This window comes from Anomaloglossus baeobatrachus, chromosome 2, assembly GCF_048569485.1.
Source record: "Anomaloglossus baeobatrachus isolate aAnoBae1 chromosome 2, aAnoBae1.hap1, whole genome shotgun sequence".
NCBI classification, from domain to species: Eukaryota; Metazoa; Chordata; class Amphibia; order Anura; family Aromobatidae; genus Anomaloglossus; species Anomaloglossus baeobatrachus.
Window position 1 is genome coordinate 680,271,317 of NC_134354.1, and position 17,063 is coordinate 680,288,379.

At 46.3% G+C, this 17,063-nt stretch overlaps 1 protein-coding gene across 5 annotated transcripts in view; it reads right to left on the minus strand.

Moving 5' to 3' along the window:
* Window positions 1-17,063, minus strand: part of PDE1B (phosphodiesterase 1B) — a 556,943-nt gene that overhangs the window by 46,760 nt on the left and 493,120 nt on the right. For all 5 annotated transcript variants that reach the window (XM_075337166.1, XM_075337165.1, XM_075337170.1 and 2 more), the window contains one exon: window positions 1,667-1,767. In XM_075337166.1, coding sequence (XP_075193281.1) covers window positions 1,667-1,767 — 101 coding nt within the window. The remainder of the gene's footprint in view (window positions 1-1,666; window positions 1,768-17,063) is intronic.

Sequence of the window (17,063 nt, forward strand, 5' to 3'; positions counted from 1 at the left end):
CCTGATCTAATACTGGAGATACCAATGGTGCTGAGGTTAGAAGAGGCTGCACACTATTGTCTACAATGTCTATGTGATCTAATTCTGGAGATACCAGGGGTGCTGAGATGAGAAGAGGCTGCTCACACTGCTGTCCACCCTGTCTTTCTGAATGATGATCGGCTTTTGTATATTATATGGTATACATATCTTCAGGTCACAGCAGAGCGTCCCACTTCACATTCTCACAGGTACTTTTGGGACAACTTTTTGTGCAAGACAGTGGCCATTTTGATGTACCACAGTGATTACCACCAATACAAAATAAGTGTGATTTGTTAATTAAAGGTATTTATAAATTTATTTATAATGACTATTTATTTTTTTATCTATTCTTGGACAACTGCTTTAATGTGTGATCTATATGTGACTATATTCAGTTTGCTCTGCAGAGCGCATGTGAGCATCTGTGAAGTGTCCGAATGACTTTGGCTCTGAAAAAACACATACAATTGTAAATGGTAAGTAAAGTCTTGGAAAAATGATTATTTTTTTGCATGACTAGTGGTGACCTTTGTTGTGTCTGCTGAAAGAAGAAGATATAGTGTCAAAACTTCAACACGTAGGAGACCTTTGTTTAAATTTTGGGTGAATTGCAACTTAACGGGAACCTGTCAGCAGATTTGGTGACTATAAGCTGCAGTCACCACCAGTGGGCTCTTATATATAGCATTCTAACATGCTGTATATAACAGCCCAGGTTGCTGTGTACAGCGTAAAAATGACTTTATAATACTTATCTAAACGGTTGCTGCGGTGGAGTTGGGTCATATGGGCTTTTCCATTCTCCGGTGCCGGCGCCTTCTCTTTCGACCATCTTCATCCACCTTCTGAAGCCTGTGTGCATGACGCGTCCTATGTCATACACACTCGCCGGTCCCGCGCAGGCGCACTACAATGCTTTGATCTGCCCTGCACAGGGAAGATCAAAGTGCGCTTGCTCAGGACCTCAATGCCGGCGAGTTTGGATGACGTAGGACGCGTCATGCACTGCGGCTTCAGAAGAAGTACGACAAAGATGGCCGAAAGAGGGGGCGCCGGCACCGGAGAACTGCCTGGTTTCGCCCCCTGGTGTGTCCATCAAGCCCTGAGGGGGTGACTAGGGTTTTAATGTTTGGCTGAATGTTACCTATGAGGGACAGTTGTATTGCGGGGCCCTAACTGTGACTACCTTGCCCGGCCAGGGCGTCACACAGGCGCCAGCACCGGAGAACGGAGATGCCTGTATGACCCAACTCCACCGCATCGACCGGTTTAGGTGAGTATTATAAAGTGATTTTTACGTTCTACACAGCGGCCTAGGCTCTTATATACAGCATGTTAGAATGCTGTATATAAGAGCCCAGTCGTGGTGGCCGCAGCTTATAGGCCCCAAATCTGGTCATAGGTTCCCTTTAAGGCTAACATTTAAATGGAAAAATGTCTGACTTTCAACTTTTGTTATGTGTTTCATGTTCTGTTGTGAATAACATACGGCTATAAGAAATTTGCAAATCATTGATTTCTTGTTTTCTTTACATTCTATACAGCGTCCCAACTTATTTGGAATTGAGGTTGTATACGCTCTTCTCCATCCTAAAATTTAAAAGACAATTTATTTTCAGCAAAATTGTTAGGTTTTACTTACTTTGTCTGGATGTGGAAGCTGTTCGTTGTTCCTGTATGCTCAAAATCATGAATAGCAGCAGCAAAAATTATAGCCAGGATTTCAATCTCATTTAGGCAATGCTATGTAAGGAAAAAAAAAAGTAATTTACTAATCAGCCACTAGAGGGAGAAAGAGAACAGCTGCAATTAAAGTAATGGGGAACAAAAAGAAAACCTATTTATCACTTCATATAACGAGAGTTTTTGTAAAAAGGCAGAATTGTTAAAAATGCCGAAGTACAGAGAGAACAAAACCGTTCTTCACAGACATTGTATTCCTCCGCATTACAGTGTTCTTCACGCACCGAAGCTGTGGAGTTTTTATATGGAGTTTAAATATTTACATTTTTAATATTCGCTGTTCCTTCAGCGTTATAAAAACGACAAGGTTTTCATTAGCGCTCGCTTCCAAAGTTATTATCACTGTTACCAGATTCTGCACGACAAAGGAAGGATTTGTCATTTTAGTGCTTGGAGATTCGGCTGATGCTGACATAGAAGAGATCTCATCTTGGATCCTCTGCGTGCTAGACTTGCCACTTTATGCTTAAAAAGGAGATTTTAGTAATGATTGACAGCTTTAGCCTTGTCATTTTAGAAATATCTGGAAAATATTAATACAAGTGGAGCCTATACCTTTAAAAAGTACAGAGCACATAAATCACAGTCCTGTGTGCAAAAGCATTGAGCCACTGGGGGGGTTACAAAGCCGATTAAATAAACCTCTTTAGTGCAGGTGAATTATAAAAAAAAGGGGTGGAGATTGCAGTACAAATACGCAGCAGCCCATTAGGCATTGGTTCCATTTGCATTATGCACAGACGAATGCAATCCAGTAAAACATCGGATTGCTCTCGTACCAGTACAAAGCTATGGGGCAGTGTCCATCTGAGACTGATTTCTCATGCCATATCGGCATGAGAAATGAATCGCAGCATGCTGCATTTGGCAGCGAGTCTCGGCTCACACGCACCCATATTAGTCTATGGGTGTGTAATGGGATCAACAATTCAGACTGCATCATTAATGTAGAAATGGATTTGAATACTGCTTCAGCAATTGCCCACAAGGGGGCAGTGTCAGACTGTGCAATCACAAACACAGAGGTGGGAAATCCCCTACTGCAGCTTGTGTGGGAAAACCAGGAAGAAAAAGTGCGGGAAGGTTGTTCAGCTGCAGAGCTCAGTGAGAGGAGAGCTGCGTGTGGTCTCCCTGAACAGAGGGCTCTTTTGCCACCGGAGTCTTGGAGAAATCAGCCTGTGGAAGTGGTTTCTGCCACTCCCGGTCTGCAGGACTTTGTTTTCACCAAGGATCTAACCGGACTGCAGAGCATCGCACCCTGAGTGCAAGTGCAGGGGTTGTGACCTCCCTTCTTCTGCTCGTCGTGCCCCGGGACTAAAAGACTGATTAGAATCCGTTACCAGCGGGGGAAGATCAAAGGAGAAGACCGAGGAGCTGCATCCCTTCAGCGCTGCACTGGGACCCACCATCGTGAGACTCCAGGCCTGCGACGTGGGAGCGGCATCTTCTTCCGGGATAGACTGGTACGTGATTGTAGGGAAAGTTAGGGAAAGTTGCCGCCATTTCTTTGTTGTTTTTTTCCTTTCCTCTTGCTGCGTACCCGGAAGGAGTGAAAATCCGGAGACTCCACTATACTCATGTGCGCAGATAGTTCGGTTGATTGTATTATAAATATGTTTCCTAGTAAAGAAATGTTACTACCGGTAAAATCTGAGTATGGGGATTTTGTTGGAATAGAGCATACACACACACCCGCGGCCCTACCACCGGTCGCTTCAGGTGCATATGAAACATCGCACTGCACTCGCATGTCACCCAACCGCAGTGCGATATACGCAGAGACAGACAGCAGAGGAGATGGGGAGAATGTACTCCTCCCCACTCCTCTGCAGCTGTGATCCAATTGCAAGTCGCATGACACTTGGCTGACACTTGCAGCAGAGGGTCATTAGCATATCGCTTCCGATGCACTCACATCAGAAGCTATACACAAGTGGAACCGAGGCCTTACAGAGAATTCTACCTTAAATAAAAAGGCACAAGCAAATATTGCTCCTTCTGTTGTCACTTTATATCTGTTGCCTTTTTTTGTCTGTTCCTTGGAAAGTTGGGTGCCAGTCATTATGATGGATTTTACAGCTCTGAAAGCTGTTGTGATTCAGCTTTTCCAAAATGACCATCAGAAAAGCATCTGTGTTCTTTATCTCTAGTGATACGCTAGAAAGAAAGATCGGAGACCAACACAGGCCATCATGGCTGCCACGCAACTTTCCTCCAAACAGGGAAAAAGTCTAAACTTAAGAGTTTCCATATTTATTGGAGATTACTGATGATTTTTTTCTTAGGCAATGGATTGTAAATGATCTTCATATAGCATAAGACTGGAGTCATACAATTTTTAATCTTTAGGTTGGCATAGTCCTGCGCTATGGTATATGCACACATTAAGTATTTGCACCAGAGTGTTGGCAGGAAAAATTCTGCACAAAATAAGGGCATTTTTGACTTGTGTTTTCTCGCATTCATTTAAATGAGTGAAAAACACTGAAAAGAGGCTGAAAGAATTGACATGTTGCAGATTTGAAAAACGTTTTGATGCTTTAAATCCATAAAGAATAAATAAGTAGCGTGTGTGTCGCCCTGCGCTATTAAAGGGGCGAAGTCCCAGGGATCAGGGGCAGTCACTCGGTCCTGGGCTTAACAGATTACTGGTGGCGGTGCCCGGTTCCGTGCCCTGTGGTTGCTCCACAATAAAAGGGGGATAGTTTAAGTGGAAAAGTTTGTGACGCCACCCACGGTAGTGTGGCCAGGTGGAATGGCCACCGCTGCTGTGCTTCACTCCTCCTGGGGCCGGTGTTATGAGCAGCAGGTTGGTAAGCCCTCCGTGGGTAGGGCTGGCTCCAGTGGAGGATAAGTGTGTGTACGAAAGCCACTAGGACAACACAGGGAAGTCATTTAATAGTCTTTTTACTCACTGGGAGTGTTGGTGGGCTGTTGAGGGCAGGGGCCAGCTTCCCCGTCGCAGGAGTCTGCTCGGGGAGATCGCGCTCGGATCTGGTACCTTCTCCTCGGTGGCTCGAGCGGGCCGGACCCGGGGCTCGAGCAGCGCTCCTCGCCCACGAGTGAAAAGTGAGGGGAATTGGATTTTTGGGATGGATGGAGTGTTCGTGACGCCACCCACGGGTTGTGGTGATGGTGGGCACCACCGCTGCTGGTGACGGGGTTCCCGGGAGCGATGGCGGGGAGCAGCTAGGTGTTGACCCCTCCGTGGGTAGGGGCTGTTGGTCCCGGGGCCCGATAGGAGGGAGGGGGGAGATGCTGCAGGGCGCAGTGCTGCGGTGCGGTGCCTGATGGCACTGTTGTACTCACAATTAAACCACACAGAGTCACTGGTAAACTTGAAACTGCCAGAGTCCACAGCCTTCGGTGCGGAGGGTGTTTGGGTCCCACACACAGTACAGCAGAATCCTGTCCTTGTTTTGCAGCCAGACGCTTCTTTCTCCTTCCTCAGTCGGGATCGGGGAGCCCACTCCCCTGCAGTGATCCGGGTCGTCCCTTGATACCGGCGGGCCACTACCCTGCCCCGGTCACCTCGGGCCCCTTCCTCACACTTCCCTTCCTTACAGCAGCCAGGAGCTATCCTCCCCTGGTCTGCTCTCTTCACTCTCCTCACTCCCTCTGCTCCAGCCCCTCCCCCGCTGCTCTGTTTAGCTCTTACACTGGAGGGGGTGTCTGTCCTGCTGCACTGGTGTGGGATCAAGTTACCAAGGAAGAGAATGGCCTGCACTTTGCTGGATTTCTGCAGCCTCTGTGACACCCTGGTTTTGCGTGTAAAGCGGCCCTTACTCAAGCCGAGTGCGCACGTGTATGGGGAAGCTGAAAAGATTGTTATCTGACAAAAAAACAGCACAAAAATCAAGAAAATCTCTCAGAAAATATATGAGGCACGGTATACGTCTGTTATTGACTCCCACTGTATGACAAAACTGTTTATATACTTTTGTAACTGAAGCCCTCATACTGAAAAGCACCACAATGCTTTCCCAAAAATGTGCCAACATACACCCGCCAGACATATTGAAACAGGGCACCGCCAAACAGGTCTATGGATACATTTGGCTTTACAGGACTGTGCATTGTGAACAAAGTTGGGCAAATTTATCAAAACTACTTAAAGAGGTATTCCCATCTCCAAAATCCTATCCCAGTATGTAGTAGATGTAATAATAATATTAGCAAATATCTCCAATTAGAAATGTAGTATAGTTCTCCTGATTCACTATGTTGCTTACTAGAGTTGAGCGCGGTTCGTGGTTCGTGGTTCTCCAGTTCGCGGCTCGAGTGATTTTGGGGCATGTTCTAGATCGAACTAGAACTCGAGCTTTTTGCAAAAGCTCGGTAGTTCTAGAAACGTTCGAGAACGGTTCTAGCAGCCAAAAAACAGCTAAATCATAGCTTGGTTTCTGCTGTAATAGTGTAAGTCACTCTGTGAATCAAACTATTATCACATTTCAGTGTATAGTGTGCGTGAACAGCGCCTTCAGATCACTGCTGTTTCTATAATGGCGATCGCCATTTTTTTTTTTTTTTTTTCTTGTCTTCCTTCCCTAAGCGCGCGCGTCTTGTGGGGCGGGCCAGCATGTCAGCCAATCCCAGACACACACACAGCTAAGTGGACTTTGAGCCAGAGAAGCAACGGCATGTGTGATAGGATCTGCATGTCACATGTCCCTGCATTATAAAACCGGACATTTTCTTCACGGACGCCATTATCTGCCTTCTGCGTCTTTGGTGTCAGACATCACTGTCGCAGCTCCGTCTTCCTGAGTCCTATAGCCGATACAGCTGTATGCGCTGCATACACAGCGTTAGACAGCTTAGGGAGAGCACTTTATAGCAGTCCTTTTAAGGGCTCCAACCGGCAGGGTCAGAGAGCCATAGGTGACAGGTCCTGCAAACAGCAACAGCGTCTGTGTAGCCCAGGTCAGGGATTTCCTACCTGCATTTCACCATTAGGAGGGAATAGAAAGGCAGGCTTCCATTCCTCTACCCAGAGCACCACAATCCTGCCACTGTACCCTCTTGTCCTCTGCACACTCCAACTGATAACTAAGCCATTATACTAGCAAACACTCAGTGTACCTAGTGGCATCCTATACGTGGCTATTGGACTTTGCTATAGTCCCACTAGTGCAAAGACATTTGCAGAGCGCGTCTGCCTGCATTGCACACTACAACTCATTCTAACCAAGCCATTATACTAGCAAACACTCAGTGTACCTAGTGGCATCCTATACGTGGCTATTGGACTTTGCTATAGTCCCACTAGTGCAAAGACATTTGCAGAGCGCGTCTGCCTGCATTGCACACTACAACTCATTCTAACCAAGCCATTATACTAGCAAACACTCAGTGTACCTAGTGGCATCCTATACGTGGCTATTGGACTTTGCTATAGTCCCACTAGTGCAAAGACATTTGCAGAGCGCGTCTGCCTGCATTGCACACTCCAACTCATTAAAACCAAGCCATTATACTAGCAAACACTCAGTGTACCTAGTGGCATCCTATACGTGGCTATTGGACTTTGCTATAGTCCCACTAGTGCAAAGACATTTGCATAGCGCGTCTGCCGGCATTGCACACTCAAACTCATTTTAACTAAGCCATTATACTAGCAAACACTCAGTGTACCTAGTGGCATCCTATACGTGGCTATTGGACTTTGCTATAGTCCCACTAGTGCAAAGACATTAGCAGAGCACATCTGCCTGCATTGCACACTACAACTCATTCTAACCAAGCCATTATACTAGCAAACACTCAGTGTACCTAGTGGCATCCTATACGTGGCTATTGGACTTTGCTATAGTCCCACTAGTGCAAAGACATTTGCATAGCGCGTCTGCCTGCATTGCACACTCAAACTCATTTTAACTAAGCCATTATACTAGCAAACACTCAGTGTACCTAGTGGCATCCTATACGTGGCTATTGGACTTTGCTATAGTCCCACTAGTGCAAAGACATTAGCAGAGCACATCTGCCTGCATTGCACACTACAACTCATTCTAACCAAGCCATTATACTAGCAAACACTCAGTGTACCTAGTGGCATCCTATACGTGGCTATTGGACTTTGCTATAGTCCCACTAGTGCAAAGACATTTGCAGAGCGCGTCTGCCTGCATTGCACACTCCAACTCATTAAAACCAAGCCATTATACTAGCAAACACTCAGTGTACCTAGTGGCATCCTATACGTGGCTATTGGACTTTGCTATAGTCCCACTAGTGCAAAGACATTTGCATAGCGCGTCTGCCTGCATTGCACACTCAAACTCATTTTAACTAAGCCATTATACTAGCAAACACTCAGTGTACCTAGTGGCATCCTATACGTGGCTATTGGACTTTGCTATAGTCCCACTAGTGCAAAGATATTAGCAGAGCACATCTGCCTGCATTGCACACTCCAACTTTTTTAAACTAAGCAATTTTACTAGCAAACACTCAGTGTACCTAGTGGCATCCTAAACGTGGCTATTGGACTTTGCTATAGTCCCACTAGTGCAAAGACATTTGCAGAGCACGTCTGCCTGCATTGCACACTACAACTCATTGTTACTAAGCCATTATACTAGCAAACACTCAGTGTACCTAGTTGTATCCTAAACGTGGCTATTGTACTTTTGTCTATTCACAGTATTGGAACGATATTTGCAGCACGTCTGCCTGCATTGCACACTCTAACTTTTTTAAACTCAGCCATTTATAGTAGCAAACACTCAGTGTACCTAGTTGTATCCTAAACGTGGCTATTGTACTTTTGTCAATTCACAGTATTGGAACGTTATTTGCAGCACGTCTGCCTGCATTGCACACTCAAACTTTTTTAAACTCAGCCATTTATAGTAGCAAACACTCAGTGTACCTAGTTGTATCCTAAACGTGGCTATTGTACTTTTGTCTATTCACAGTATTGGAACGATATTTGCAGCACGTCTGCCTGCATTGCACACTCTAACTTTTTTAAACTCAGCCATTATACTAGCAAACACTCAGTGTACCTAGTGGCATCCTATACGTGGCTATTGGACTTTGCTATAGTCCCACTAGTGCAAAGACATTAGCAGAGCACATCTGCCTGCATTGCACACTACAACTCATTCTAACCAAGCCATTATACTAGCAAACACTCAGTGTACCTAGTGGCATCCTATACGTGGCTATTGGACTTTGCTATAGTCCCACTAGTGCAAAGACATTTGCAGAGCGCGTCTGCCTGCATTGCACACTCCAACTCATTAAAACCAAGCCATTATACTAGCAAACACTCAGTGTACCTAGTGGCATCCTATACGTGGCTATTGGACTTTGCTATAGTCCCACTAGTGCAAAGACATTTGCATAGCGCGTCTGCCTGCATTGCACACTCAAACTCATTTTAACTAAGCCATTATACTAGCAAACACTCAGTGTACCTAGTGGCATCCTATACGTGGCTATTGGACTTTGCTATAGTCCCACTAGTGCAAAGATATTAGCAGAGCACATCTGCCTGCATTGCACACTCCAACTTTTTTAAACTAAGCAATTTTACTAGCAAACACTCAGTGTACCTAGTGGCATCCTAAACGTGGCTATTGGACTTTGCTATAGTCCCACTAGTGCAAAGACATTTGCAGAGCACGTCTGCCTGCATTGCACACTACAACTCATTGTTACTAAGCCATTATACTAGCAAACACTCAGTGTACCTAGTTGTATCCTAAACGTGGCTATTGTACTTTTGTCTATTCACAGTATTGGAACGATATTTGCAGCACGTCTGCCTGCATTGCACACTCTAACTTTTTTAAACTCAGCCATTTATAGTAGCAAACACTCAGTGTACCTAGTTGTATCCTAAACGTGGCTATTGTACTTTTGTCAATTCACAGTATTGGAACGTTATTTGCAGCACGTCTGCCTGCATTGCACACTCAAACTTTTTTAAACTCAGCCATTTATAGTAGCAAACACTCAGTGTACCTAGTTGTATCCTAAACGTGGCTATTGTACTTTTGTCAATTCACAGTATTGGAACGTTATTTGCAGCACGTCTGCCTGCATTGCACACTCAAACTTTTTTAAACTCAGCCATTTATAGTAGCAAACACTCAGTGTACCTAGTTGTATCCTAAACGTGGCTATTGTACTTTTGTCTATTCACAGTATTGGAACGTTATTTGCAGCACGTCTGCCTGCATTGCACACTCTAACTTTTTTAAACTCAGCCATTATACTAGCAAACACTCAGTGTACCTAGTTGTATCCTAAACGTGGCTATTTTACTTTTGTCTATTCACAGTATTGGAACGATATTTGCAGCACGTCTGCCTGCATTGCACACTCTAACTTTTTTAAACTCAGCCATTATACTAGCAAACACTCACTGTACCTAGTTGTATCCTAAACGTGGCTATTGTACTTTTGTCAATTCACAGTATTGGAACGTTATTTGCAGCACGTCTGCCTGCATTGCACACTCAAACTTTTTTAAACTCAGCCATTATACTAGCAAACACTCACTGTACCTAGTTGTATCCTAAACGTGGCTATTGTACTTTTGTCAATTCACAGTATTGGAACGTTATTTGCAGCACGTCTGCCTGCATTGCACACTCAAACTTTTTTAAACTCAGCCATTATACTAGCAAACACTCACTGTACCTAGTTGTATCCTAAACGTGGCTATTGTACTTTTGTCAATTCACAGTATTGGAACGTTATTTGCAGCACGTCTGCCTGCATTGCACACTCAAACTTTTTTAAACTCAGCCATTTATAGTAGCAAACACTCAGTGTACCTAGTTGTATCCTAAACGTGGCTATTGTACTTTTGTCTATTCACAGTATTGGAACGTTATTTGCAGCACGTCTGCCTGCATTGCACACTCTAACTTTTTTAAACTCAGCCATTATACTAGCAAACACTCAGTGTACCTAGTTGTATCCTAAACGTGGCTATTTTACTTTTGTCTATTCACAGTATTGGAACGATATTTGCAGCACGTCTGCCTGCATTGCACACTCTAACTTTTTTAAACTCAGCCATTATACTAGCAAACACTCACTGTACCTAGTTGTATCCTAAACGTGGCTATTGTACTTTTGTCTATTCACAGTATTGGAACGATATTTGCAGCACGTCTGCCTGCATTGCACACTCTAACTTTTTTAAACTCAGCCATTATACTAGCAAACACTCACTGTACCTAGTTGTATCCTAAACGTGGCTATTGTACTTTTGTCTATTCACACTACTGCAAATCTATGTGCAGCACCTCTGCATGACAACCTCGTGCTCTGTTTTTAATAAGCTATAATGATAGCACAAAATACTGCCATTTTGTGGCATCATAGAACTGGCTGTTGTATTCCATTAGTGCCCCACTGGTGACAAGCTATTTCTAGCACCTCTACATCACACCCTCATGCACATTTAGCTACGCTAATGTTATAGCAAACTCATGGAATTCATTGCTGCATTTCATAATTCGGAGGGATAGAAAGTCAGGCTTCCTTTAGCTTTTCCTTCTGTTCATAGACAGCATCTCCAAGACAAATTTCCCCTCCACGTCTAAGTGTGGAGAGGCAGCTAGTGCGCATGCGTGTGCCGATGTACCCCAGCTGCAGCATAATTACAGTGTTTCGCCTAGTGAGTATGCTCAGCCTGACTGTGCCATTCCTGACGCTAAGTCTTCATTTCGGGATACAGCGCATGCTCCCACACTAAGTGTGAAAAGCCTCTTTGCACAGGTGCTTGCATTCTGTGCCGGGTCTAAGTCCTGTTTTGTGCCTAGACACCATGCTAAAGCTGATAGTCTTTTTTCAGAGACTGTATTTCATGCTACTGAGCATGCTCAGGCACTTCCTGCATCAGAGACTAGGTCCGGTAATGAACTCTTTGGCCCTGGCCCTGATGTGGGGGTCCCATATAGACCACAGGGCATCAGGTGTCCTCCCAAATGGCTTGCAGAGGCCCACACCTATGACTTGTCACCGCATTATTGATGGTCAGACGATGACTGGTGAGGTGTTTGGGTCATGGCAGCCATGAGGTCATCATTGAAGTTGCGTTTCCAAATAGGACGCTAGTTATGCCACTCATGACGTGTCACTCTGCTTTTGTCTCCAGGAGGTGCATTGTGGTTCACCCTGGTTTGGGGCGGACCCAGGTTATAAAAGGGGCTGGAGCCAACAAGGAGGTGCGCAGTCTTCTATTATGCTCCGAAAGAGCACACCTCCATGTGTTGAACCCATTGCGGCTTTAGGCCAGAGGTAGGCAGGGATAGGGTGGTGGATGCAGGCCACCACCACAGTTGGTAACGCAGAACGGTTAAGACCAGCTCCTGTCCTAACAGTCCTGCTTGTGCAGCCCAGTGGCATTAACAGGCCTGCTGCTGCTGATGCGCCTGCTGTCCACAGGTGTGGCCCCTACGCACACGGTCAGCGTACTCAATGGCCCCTGTGTTGTTAACAGGGAGTTCCTGGGCTGGGTGGGCATGTGGACCCTGTGACGCTAACAGGGCTCACAGTCTCCAGATCCGAATGGCGTCTAACTCGGTTCAGGCTACTATTAGTTTCATAGCCACACAGCTCTGTATCCTCCACCAAACCTTCAAGTTGCCAACCTCTCCTTTTCCAACTGGGAGCACGGTGGACACTGACTGCTGAAGGTGATATATACCTTTCTCTTTCTTTTCTTATTAATTTTTGTTATATAGCGGTCACAGATTATATACCACTTTATCCAAATCTGCCAGTCCCACTGTAACAGATGTTGTTTCTTCAGCAAATGTTACAGTTGTTTAACCACCAAATCCACGGACCAAAATTTTTTTCCCCTTTCCAACACACCTGTTCCCCTTTCCAACAGCATCTGTCCTTTTTCAACTCATTTTGGGATATGACCAAAAGTGCAACTGTGCAGGGACACCGTACTCAACGCCATCTCAGCACAGCAGCCATCCCTCGGTCCCTCCGATGTGGACAAGTAAAAGACCATTTCCTCCTATCCATGACAAAGTGTTGAGATTCACTCTGTGCAGCACTGGTGTTTAGTGGAAAAGTAGATCTAAGATTGCGTACCACATTCTGCAGATACTCCTGTATACGTGCGTCTATTTCTATGGCAGGAATTAGTTCGCCAAATTTTGTCTTGTACCGGGGATCTAACAGTGTGGCAACCCAGTATTCAGGATTACTTCAAATTCATACAATCCGAGGGTCATGTAGGTAGTGCAGCAAGAAGGCGCTCATGTGTCTTGTGCATCCAGGAGGACCAAGTCCTTGGTGTGTTGGTGGCAGAGAGGTGAGAATCGTGCATCCTTCCTCTGCCCTCTACCCACAACCTCGCACAACCGAAATGTGAGCAAGCTCTCACTCATCTGCTGAGTCTTCCATGCCCATCGCCAGTTCGTCCTCCATTTCTTCATGGGCTCCTGCACTTTCATCAACACTTTTTGCTGATACTATGCGCCCTTGTTAATCCCTCTCCCTCACCATGACTGCCGCATAGGTGCCGCTGACCATCTGGACCTCGTAGATCTTGTTATCCCTTCCGCATATGACTCCTCCTGTACTTCCTCCCCTTCCTCTTGTCCCAACACCTGACTCCGAATAATAATTACAGTGTGCTCCATCATGTAGATGACCAGAATTGTCACGCTGAGAATGACATTGCCAGTGCTAAACATCTTCGTCGACATTTCAAAACTGTGTAGCAGGGTGCATAGGTCCTTGATCTGACACCACTCCAGCAGCGTGATCTGCACCACCTCTGGATCAACTTATCCCAGGCTATATGTCTTACCGTATTTCAGCAGGGCTCTGCGGTGCTGCCACACACGCTGCAACATGTGCAGATTCCAATTCCTGCGTGTCGGAACATCGCATTTCCGGCGTTTAACTGCCAGACCCTAAGACTTCCGGAGTGATGAAAGTTGTTGAGCTGCTGTGTGCGCACGATGGAAGTGAGCACATAGCGAGCGTGCCCGCTGCACAAGGCCATGTAGGCCGTGATGGTGTTTTAAAAATTGCTGGAGAATTCGGATCAACACGTGAGCCATAAAAGGCACGTGTGTCACATTGCCCTGAGGATGGCCCGCAGCCAGGTTTGCATCATTGCCGCACACGGCTGTTAAGTCACCAACGGAGTCCGCTCCGTCAATTTGTACTCCGGTCGCCAGGTGACAACGTGTTCCTTTCATGAATAGTGCTGATGATGGGAGAGTAGTCGATGCCAGCGGCGCAGGTGGACGCAGGTTATGCTCACCCACTGGGCTGCATTACCTTGACAGATGCAGAATCTCTGGCTGAATGTAGCTGGTGGGTATCTCACAGATGAAATACCATCATTCAGCTACAACCAATGGGAAGACACCACACCCTTTTTTATGCCCATCCTGTCTGCAGACCACTGCCAGACATAGCTATGAACCTCTGGTTAATTTTACCCCCAGTTCAGTTTTATGATTTTGTGTGCTTGTTACCTGACTACTTTTCCTGCTTGCTGTTTATGTACCTTGTTGGCCGATACGCATTTCACCTCTGCTTGTTTTCTGATTAAGTCCTGGCCGTCCCATTCTGTTCCTGTTCCTCAATTAATGTTTTGACCCTGCCTGACTACTATTCTCTGTAATAGCGGTGTGACTCACATTTCCCATACATTTCAAAGTAAAACTTTGACCGCCTGATGGCATTGAGCTCTGCTGCCAGCATAGTAAGGAGGTGTGTGGTAGTCCTTGTGCGCAGTTGCAAGGAAGGGTGGCCTGACCACACAGGGTTTGCGCAAAGGTAGAGGACCCACACGAGGTTGAAGAGGCAGAAGCAGTGTATTAACTTCTACATACAGAACAAGGATTGAAACAACTCGTGGGGACGGCAAGACTTGTACAGCAGACCCTTCTCCATCTCTCACCATAGTTTGCCAGTGCCCAGTCAGTGACATGTAATGACCCTGTCTATGCTTACTGGTCCAAGTATCTGTGTTGAAATGCACCCTGTCGCACACAGATTTTCTCAAGGAAGTGGTGATGTTGTGTGCGACATGCCGGTGTAGCGCGGGCATGCTTTTCTTGGAGAAGCAGTGGTGATTGGGCATCTGGTACTGGGGCACAGCGACAGACATAAGGTCTGTAAAATCCTGTGTGTCCACTACGCGTAAAGGCAGCATTTCGGTAGCCAACAGCTTACAGAGGGATAGAGTCAACCACTTAGCTTTGTCATGGGTCGCAGTAAGTGGCCTTTTATTTGACCACATCTGAGGGACAGAGATCTGGCTGCTGTCTGTAGACGGTGTTGAGTAGGGTGTCCCTGGAAAAATGCAGGTTTGTGAGAAAAGTGCAGGCGGAGACATGATGTTGGCTTCATCTTGCCTTCAGATCTGTTCATCTTGTATCATTTTTAAAAAACACAGCAAGCAAGGGTTACTCCAAGCGGAGTCTCCCTTTTTTTCCAAAATTGGGCCCCACACAGACACCTTATCAGTGGCAGCACTTGTGCCCTAGTTGCAAACAGGATGTTTTGATTTGCATCAAGCACATTCCAAATCCACAAGCATTTACTCTCCCCAGGATGACACAGGGGTAGTAAATTCCTTCTGGATCCATGACTTGTTCATTTTGATGAACGTCAGTCTGTCCACATTGTCACTGGACAGACGCGTGCGCTTATCTGTCAGCACACACCCAGCAGCACTGAAGACACGTTCAGAGACAACGCTGGCAGCTGGACACGACAAAATCTTCGAGGCGTAACTGGAGAGCTCTTGACATTTTTCTAGATTTGAAGCACAAAAGGAGCAAGGCTCCATTTGCAAAGTCATTGCATCGATGTTCATTTGGAGATACTCCTGTATCATCCTCTCCATCCGTTGACTATGTGTCAGACTTGTTGTCTCTGGTGGCCTTGCAAAGGAGGGTCTAAAAAAATTATGAAAAGATTCCATAAAATTGCTGTTACCAGCACCAGATACGGTCCTACTGGTACGGGTAGACTGTTGAAGATGACGAGGCCGTCCCATGTTTGTCAAGTTACAACTGGGAGAATCACTCCCTTCACCTGCACGGTTGTTTGGTGGAAAAGCCGAGCTAAGATCGAGTAACAGCTTCTGCTGATACTCCTGCATACGTGCGTCCCTTTCTATGGGTGGAATTATGTCACAAAATTTGGACTTGTCCCGGGGATCTAATAGTGTGGCAAGCCAGTAGTCATCATCACTTCTAATTTTGACAATACGAGGGTCATGTTGGAGGTAGTGCAACAAGAAGGCACTCATGTGTCTTGCGCAGCCATGCGCACCAAGTCCACGCTGTGTTTGTGGCATAGAGGTGCTAACCGTTCTTTCTTCCTCTGTCATCTCCCCCCAACCTCTTTCAACTGAAATTTGACCAAGGTCCCCCTCATCTGCTGAGTCTTCCATGTCCATGGACAGTTCGTCCTCCATATCTTCATGTCCTCCTGCACCTTCCTCAACATCTCACCTGCTACCATGCGCCCTTGTTGATCCCTGTCCCCCATGGTCCCATGCCTGCCGCGTTGGTGATGATGAACGTCTGGACCTTGGTGATGTTGTTGTGTCTTGCGCATATGAATCCTCCTGTAGTTCCTCCCCTTCCTGTTGTCCCACCCCCTGACTACGAATAGTGTTTAGCGTGTGCTCCAGCATGTAAATGACTGTAATCGTCATGCTGATAATGGCATTGTCAGCGCTAAACATATTCGTCGCCATGTCGAAACTGTGCAGAAGGGTGCATAGGTCCTTGATCTGAGATCACTCCATCAGGGTGATCTGCCCCACTTCTGCATCTCGTTGGCCCAGGCTATACATCATGACGTATTGCACCAGGGCTCGCCGGTGCTGCCACAGTCGCTGTAACATGTGGAGAGTTGAATTCCAGCGTGTCGCCACATCGCATTTCAGGCGATGAACCGGCAGGCCGAAAGACTTCTGGAGCGATGCAAGTCGCTCAGGTGCGGCGGTTGAACGGCGGAAGTGAGCACTGCAGACAGTTTCCGTGCCCTGGTCAGAAGGCCATCTAGGCCGGGATAGTGTGTTAAAAATTGCTGGACAACAAGGTTAAACACGTGAGCCATACAAGGCACGTGTGTCACCTTGCCCAGGCGAAGGGCCGCACCCAGGTTTGCAGCATTGTCGCACACGGCCTTACCAGGCTGCAGGTTGAGTGGAGACAACCATTTATCAAAATCAGTCTCCAGAGCTGCCCACAACTCAGTCGCTGTGTGACTCCTATTTCAAAGACATGTCAAGCTAAAGACCGCCTGATGCCGTTGCGCTCTGCTACCAG